General features: G+C 41.5%; 1 protein-coding gene across 2 annotated transcripts in view; it reads left to right on the top strand.

Annotated features, from left to right (window-relative positions):
- LOC103734373 (aldehyde oxidase 4) overlaps window positions 1–8,464 on the top strand; it is an 80,162-nt gene that overhangs the window by 55,001 nt on the left and 16,697 nt on the right. For both annotated transcript variants that reach the window (XM_008833301.1, XM_008833292.1), the window contains exons 27-28: window positions 1,852–1,947; window positions 3,669–3,797. In XM_008833301.1, the coding sequence (XP_008831523.1) occupies window positions 1,852–1,947; window positions 3,669–3,797 (225 nt within the window). The remainder of the gene's footprint in view (window positions 1–1,851; window positions 1,948–3,668; window positions 3,798–8,464) is intronic.

Raw genomic sequence — 8,464 nt, 5'->3', positions numbered from 1 at the left:
TATATATTTATGAAACACAAATGAAATATGAGTCTTGGGAAATCAGGCCAAATTTCACAAGACAACTGGAATAAACACAAAGATCCTTTTCTTCCCCCCTTTTTCAATTTCATCATAACTGGTTTTTCATGGGGTTCAACTTCTGATTTGGCCTTTTGCTTCTTTCTATCCCCATAAATCTCTTAATTGTCCCCATTACTAAAGCCATGCAAAGGAAAGATACAGGCCACTTTCATGGTGTGAATGAAGCATTCCCATGGTGTCTCTTGACAAAATTAATTCCTGTGGGCAGCCTCTCTCAAAGTCCTCTAACAGAAGCCCTGTACCACTCAGAGAAAGTTTTGATATTTCCCTAGGTGGTGTGTCTCAAGCTAGAATAACAAAAAGAGACTCCTTACTGAGAAAGTTCTTGTGGATTTTCAATTATTGCTTAAATTATTTATTTTTATTTACTTATGTATTCTTTATACCACAAAACAAAAAATAAGTTTCTTGTAGCTTCTATATATTTATGAAACACAAATTAGCAAAAGAAGTAAAAATAATACTATAAATTCCAATAGTACTCAAAATAACATTAATTGAATGTAATAGATAATGCTTGGTTTTCTAAACCTAAATCCTCACAAGTTGAAAGTTCTGGATATAGCTGTAAAAATCACACTCTTTATTCTAAACCTATGTCTCATCAGTTAAAATATTCCCACTTGTTGCTTATATAATCATCATCATTGAATATAACATATTATCTGAAGGCTTATGGCAAAACCATTCATACGTGGTCATTCATTATTCTTATTAGAATGTCAAAAGTAAAAACACACAATTTAAAAGTTCCTGTAAAGGCCTGGAGATGATGAAGCTCAGTAACAAACATTTGCACAGCATGAGCAGGTCCTGGGTCTGATCCCCAACTCTGAAAAGAAGTTTCCTGTAGGGAAGAGTGGTACGTGTCTGTAATTTCAGCATTTGAGAAGCTTAAGCAGGAAAATGCAAGTTTCTGGCCAGCCTGGCCTACATAGCATCACCCATCTCAAAAGCTATGGGCAGGAGATGAGCGAGATCCGCAGCACCATATGGTCTAGTGGAGAACTTAATGACTCTGAGATACTCTAGCATACTCAGGATACTAGAAGAGATGAGTTAGTTAACACCTGAAGGTTTGGTGACAAGGGGCGTCAGTGCAGAGGTAGGACCCTAACTGGAATACATGCAGTACCCTGGACCACACACATGTATAATGGGAACTTCTCATTAATAAAAAAAGTTATTCCAGCAACTCAAAGAACCACTTGCCTGAAGAGCCCAGCCTCTTCCTTCCTATGGCCTGGTTCCCAGTGCTGCATACATTCTATGCTCTTCAGCTAGAACTACCAGTCCCAGAGATAGACATCAGGTAGCTTGAAGAGACAGCATGGTGCCATCTTTGACAATACCAGGGTCACATCAGGAGTTATAGCACATACACCTCCCCCACCATTATTCTGAAAGGCAGCCTTTAGAAACCATAAAACGTCTTAAGTTCCTTCCAGATGCTCTAGTATTCAGGAGAAGTGCTTGGAAATTTACTCGTGAGTTCTAGTTGCTCTAAATCGATTTTCATGTTTGGGGGATGGAGGGATGATGAAGTTCTGTGCAGCTGGTAGACGTATTCACATGTCTACGTTGATGATGTCAGGTCCATGGTGTTTCACAAGGGGTTGTCTGTGGCTGCCTGTGGCTCTCTTCTGCAGAATGAAAAAATGAGAGATTGGTTCAATCAAAGGAAGGTGTTCATCTGGCACCTTTGGGCAAAATTATAGCAATATTTGGCTCTATTGGTTTCTAAAGTGGTATGACTGTTTCTCCTAGGCAGCTGCTCTGGTCCACATCTACTTAGATGGCTCTGTCTTGCTGACTCATGGTGGCTGTGAACTGGGACAAGGCCTACACACCAAAATGATTCAAGTGAGACAAGTGTCCGGTTTCTCCATTGTGAAGTGTATGGCACGGTACCGTCAACATGCCAACCATTTCCAGTTGAGCCAGAGAAATACCACACACTAAATACACAAGTCAATTGAAGACTTGTCAGAACACAAAAATGCAAGGGGATGAGGAAGTGGGTGCTGGAATTGAGAAAATGTGTTTTTATTCCTTCTTCAGCAAAAGAATGGAGTCCTTAGGCTTTCTGAAAAAAACAATTCCAGTTTTCAAAGATAAAACACTTTAAACTTCACAGTGACTGCTCAAAGCAATAATGTGCTTATGAACATCTGCAATTAGAAATTAATGTGTTTTACATGAAAGTTTTTACTCATACGAGTTCACAATCTACTTAAGGAACCTCATTCACACAACTGGCCATTATATAGGCTAGTTCAAAGAAATATTTCTCTATTGCTATTGAAAAAATTTAACATTATTGCAATGGAGAAACTTCCTTTCTTTTTCATGTGAGGTAACAGCTGTTAAATGTGATTTGAATAAAAAATGTGCATGATGCCAGGCAGGGTGGTACACATCTTTAATCCCAGCACTTGGGAGGCACAGGCAGGCAGATCTCTGTGAGTTCAAGGCCAGCCTGGTCTATATAGTGAGTTCCAGGTCGGCTGGGGCTACAGGAAGACTCTGTCTCAAAAAGACCAAAAAAATAAATAAAATTGCATGACACATATATACGAAGATGCTGTGACATAACCCATTACTTTGTTAATCTGAAATGTTATTATTTTACATTTGTAGTGTGTCTGTGTATCTATGTATCTGTGTGTCCCTGTCTGCCACAATATGTGCATGGAAATCAGAAGACAACTTTTGGAGAGTCGGTTCTCTCCTTCCACCATGTAGATTCTAAGGAACTCAAGTCATCAGGCTTATCAGTAGGCACCCTTACGCACTGAGCCATCTTGCTGGTCCTAAAACACTAATTTTTTAAATGTGTATTGGGGGGACGGTTCTCAATGAGAAATAGAAAAAATACATTAAAGAAAAAGCATTATTTGATAAAGTTCTTGGAATTAGAATACCACAGAAATCCCTCGGACCTTTTTAAAAAAATATTTTATTTATTATTTTTATTTTATGTGCATGAGTGTGTTGCTTGCATGTATGTAAGTGCACCCGTGTCATACAATGCTTGCAGAAGTCAGAAGAGGGTATCAGATTCCCCTGGAACTGGAGTTAACAATAGTTGTTAGCTGCCATGTGGGTGCTGGGAACTGAACCCAGGTCTTCTGCAAGAACAGCCATCTCTTAACTGCTAAGCCATCTCTCTCCCAGACCTCAGACCTTTTTTGACCATGCCCTGCTTCTTTATACTCCTAGGTCTGCAAAATGTCCCATAAAGGAGACACATTCTGTTAAATTGCCTGTAAACCACACAGAGAAGGGTACAAATGAAGCTGTGGGTCCAGGGCGCCAAGCTGGCCTGCTTGTGTCCTCTAAACTAGACATCCCAGGATGGCCAGGTCACTGTGTGGCTTTCATGAAACAGGTATAAAAGAAAGTTTAGTTGGCCATCTGTCTCCATTTTAGAACAGTGTGTATTCAACAGCACCATTTAAAACACAGGCTGAATGTTTGTCCTTATAGCAGGATTGCTAACCTTTAGAACGTCAAGGTTGTTCATTTGGAAGCAGGCTTAAAGTCAATGAAATAAGCACTGCTTTTCTTCTGCATCCTGGCAGGTGGCTAGTCGAGAACTGAACATCCCCCAGTCCTACGTGCACCTGTCTGAAACAAGCACCATCACGGTGCCCAATGCCATCTTCACAGCAGGCTCCATGGGAACAGACATCAACGGGAAGGCTGTGCAGGTGACTTTTCTTTCATTGCTCAGTCACCAAGGACAGTGGTGAGGGGCTTTTGTTCCACTTGTGCTTTGTGGAAGATGAAACTGGGACCAAGAGAGGTGAAAATTCTAATTTGCTAAGGTAAGGGGTGACCGAGCCCATTTTTCACATTTTGCTCGGATATTGTTTCATTTGTAAGCACAAGCAGCCAAGGGACCCACAGAATGAGGCATAATGTAAGAATTATAGAAGTATTGCCAGGTCACCATTGGCACAAAATTAAATTCTTTCTCTGGAGTCCAAAAGTATAGGAAAACTCAATGGAACAGAAGTCTCTTCCACACCCTCTCTACCCCTCAGCCGGTACGGAGGGTCCTGTCTGCATGGAGGGCGGCAGCTGCCATCCACTTGCCCTTCAGACCCTCCACAGCTCTTCAAAGGGCTTCTCCGATGGGCTATGAGGAACTTTAGCTCCTAAGACTCACAGCTTCTCAAGGATCTAGATCCTTAGCCAATCAGTGCTCTCATCAGATTTTCAAAGGAACAAGTACAGGAAACAAGTACCAAAGTTGAGGTTCTGTCGACCGCACAGGACAATGGTTCCACTCTGTCGCTCATAGATTACCAACTGACTGGGTAGGACTGAGAAGGATAAGGGTCATTTCAGGATCCTGGAGCTCTTTTTTTTTTTTTCATTTTTATTGATTCCTTGAGAATTTCACACAATGCATTTTGATCATATTCAGATTCCCGCCCCCATCCCCACTCCCATCTTACTACCCACCCTTGTCTTCATGACCTCTATTATTATTTTTTAAGACCTATCAAGACTAATTTGTGTTCCCAATGGCTCTTGGTTGTGGGTCCCTCCCCCTGGAACCTGGTCAACCTACCTAGAGTCACACCCTTAAAGAAAACTGCGCTCCTTCTCCCAGTAGCTCTTAATTGCCAATAGTTCCCCAGCTGCTCTCAATTGCCAGCTAGGTTTGCAGATTCTTACCCACCTCCCCTCTTTATGCTGGTGCTCTGTCTGGCTTGAGCTTGCATAGGTCTCCTGCATGCTGTCACAATTACTGTGAGTTCATATGTGCAACAGCCCTGCTGTCTGGAAAACAGTTTCCTTAAAGTCATCCACCACCTCTGGGCTCTTACAGTCTTTCTGCCCCCTCTTCTGCAATGATCCCCAAGCCTTGGGAGGAGAGAGTGTGATATACTGTCCCATTTAGAGCTGAGCACTCTGCGGTCACTTATTCTTCACATAGTGACCATGTGTTGTGGGTCTCGGTGTTAATCGTCATCTGCTATAAGAAGCTTCTCTGGCCAGTCTTGCCACATATAGATTTTAACTGACTGGGTAATGCTGAAAATGAGAAGGGTAATTTCAGGACCCTAACTCTTTTAAAATCCAAAATCCTTTTGTGTAGGAGTCCAGGCAATGGCTATAAAAGAAAAAAAACTACTTATAGTAAAATCCTAAATCATTTTAATTCAAAACAATAGGCAGATTAGGTAAATCAACATGCACCATATCAAAAACAGGGGTTGACTCCCATTCATAGTCTCTGCAGACTGGGGTGTATATTGGGGCGGGGGTACCTGTTGACAAGTAGATTCTAAATACATACTGAAATATAGATGACCAGGAATGACCACGTCAAACTTGGAAGAGGGGCAGGGAGGCTTGGAGTTGGTAGACTTGTACTCTAATCTCTCAAAACTATTTCTACAGTTTCACCAGCAAGGACACCATGATGTCTGTGTCCAGACTGGGCATTAGAACACTAGCAGAGAAAATACCCTTGACCCTTGACAATAGAGACCCTACAGTGCAATAAACAAAGATACTATTGGAGTTAGGTAGCAATGGATGCATTGGGTATTTATTTAAAAGACATAAAGAGAACCAGCTCCAGATAGGTTGTTGGTCTCAATATAAACGCTGAATCAACAAAGCTGTTAGACAAAAGGATGGAAGAAAAATAAACAAATGGGTGTTGACTAAATTGTAAATATTAAATTCTACAAAGCAAAGGATATCAAGTGGAGAAAATTCATTTTATTATGGCTTTGTCTTCCCAATTTTGTCTTCAACTGGGGTGGCTAAATATAAAATTAGGGGGAATAAAATCTAGCCCCAGTTGGCACCCTTAGCATGGGTTCCACCCAGGATCCTTGGGAGGCTGCAAAGTCAGCATGACATAAAATGATTGGAAGGTCACGGGGAACACAGTGCCTGACCCAAGCATGACCCTCTGTAACCCCAGACAGCTGTATCAGCTTCACACCTGCAGTCTTGTTTTCAAAAGTTGATGCCAGTCTGGCAGCATTCAAGGGCTTGTGTTAGGCTCTCTAAGAGGCTTTAAAGTACCTCTCACTGGCCTGTGGTACTCTAGTCCGTTCCAGCGGAATCTTTCCCTTTTGCCAACTATAATATCCCACTAATTTAAATGGTCAGCTTATCTTAGGAGACACTCAGGCTGTTATCTAAAGTTATGCACAGGAGGGTGGTAGTCAGGACATGGTAAGAGGAAGATCGGATACTTGGGAAGGTGTGGCAACTCAGGGACAGGCTTACCCTACGTATTTCACCCTGTTGGAAGGCATCTACTTGTAATTGGGTCAGTGGTTGTAAAACATCACAGACCAGCAAGGATAATCTACAAAAACGGAGTTCTGTAATGCATGGGAAGTCATGAACCATCTCTCAAAGAGAAGATGACAGGAAAGAAGTAATGGAAGCCCTTAGAAGACATGTAGCATGTACTGAGGCTGAGATGGGTGAGAAAGAGCAGAGACGTAGAGGGACTCACATTTAATTAAGAGTGGACACCAACCTGAGATCTTTGGTGCTCAGAGGTCTCAAAAAAGACTTTAATAAATTTTTACTTTCATCTCAATAAAAAAATCTTTTTTTTTTCTTTTTTAAGACAGGGTCTCATGTATCCCAGACTGGCCTCAAGTTTGCTGTGTTACTAAGGATGACCTTGAACTTCTGATCCTCCTGATTCTATCTCCCAAATGGGATTACAGGCCTGCACAAACACATCCAGTTTTGTGTGATACTAGAGATCGAACACAGGGCTTCATGCATACTAGGCAAGCACTCTACCAACCAATAGAAATCCCTTTGCCACATCCCACTCAATACTCAATAGAAATCCTTTTAAATTAAAATGAGCTTATTAGGGATCATCAAAATGACCACTCTATAAGAGACTATTACCATGAGATCTGTCTGTCCACATTTAGGCCAAAAATGTATTTGGAGTCAAGACAAGAAAAAAGTATATGATCCAGAAGTTGTGGCTTACTTCTCTATTCCCAGCACCAGGGAGGCTAAGGCAGGAGGAGTGTCATGCAGTCAAGGCTATTCTGGGGCTACCTATTGAGTTCTAGGCCAGCTTGGGCTACACAGTGAGACACTGTCTCCAAAAATAAAAAAAAAAATTTTTTTTAATTTCCAGAGGAAGTAAAAAGCTAACATTTAAATATTTTTAATATGTATATAATTAGTCTTGTAGTTTTGTGTTCGGTAAGCACTGGGCTACAGCCACAGCCCTTCCTTTTTTTTTTTCTTTCTTTTTTTTTTTTCTTTTGAGACAAAGTCTCGCTGTATAACGCAGACTGACCTCAAACTCTCTATCCTCCTGCCTCAGCCTCCGCAGTGCTGGGATTTTAGGTATGTGCCACCATGCCTGACTTGTTTTCTCTGATGAACAGGAAAAAAAACATAATAGGATGAATTTGGGGGGGGCGGGTCTCTTTGAGACAGGGTCTCCCTGTAGCCCCAATGGTCCTGGAACTCACTATGTAGACCAGGCTGGCCTCGAACTCACAAAGATCTGCCTGCCTCTGCCTCCCAAGTGCTGGGATTAAAGGTGTGTGCCACCACGCCTGGCATAGGAAATTCTTATTAAAGGAAAATTCTAACTTAGAAACTGCCAGGAGCTGGAGAGATGGCTTATTGGTTAAGAGCACTGGCTGCTCTTGCAGAGGACCCAGGTTTGATTCCCAGCACACCCATGCAGCTAACAACTGTTCATAACTCGAATTCTAGGGGATCCCAATGCCCTCTTCTGACATCCATGGGCATTGCACCACAGAAGTGCACTTACACACATGCAGCAAATATGCTCATACACATAAAATAAAAATTTAAAAATTAAATTTAGAAACCACTAAAAATAAAGAGAAATAGATAAATTTGACTTAATAAAATAAAAACTTCGGGGCTGGAGAGATTACTCAGCAGTTAAAAGCACTTACTCCTCTTTCAGAGGACCAGAGTTCAGTTTCTAGCATGCACATCAACCAGCTCACAACTCTCTTTAACTCTAGCTCCAAGGAATCCAATGCCCCCTTCTGCCCTCTGCAGGCTATGGAGCACACTTATACATATACACACAGAGAGACACATATACATACACATAAATAAAATAAATCTTTAAAAGAGTAAACTGTGTATACCATAAACAAAAGTTAACACACAATAAAGAAAATAGTCACAACATATATGAGACAAGAAAAATCAAAACAAGCTGGACATAGTGGCTCACGTTTATAATCCCAGCACTCAGAGGCTGAGGCAAGAGGACCACCATGAGTTTAAAGCCAGTCAGGGCTAAAGAGCAAGTAAGACCTTGCCTCAAAACAACAATAAGAAGGAAAAGAAGGAAGAGAAGGGAGGGAGG

The sequence above is a fragment of the Nannospalax galili genome, unplaced genomic scaffold (genome assembly GCF_000622305.1).
Source record: "Nannospalax galili isolate Female #2095 unplaced genomic scaffold, S.galili_v1.0 scaffold610, whole genome shotgun sequence".
NCBI classification, from domain to species: domain Eukaryota; kingdom Metazoa; phylum Chordata; class Mammalia; order Rodentia; family Spalacidae; genus Nannospalax; species Nannospalax galili.
Note: the sequence above shows the minus strand (reverse complement) of the source record. Positions and strands in the feature narration are given on the sequence as shown.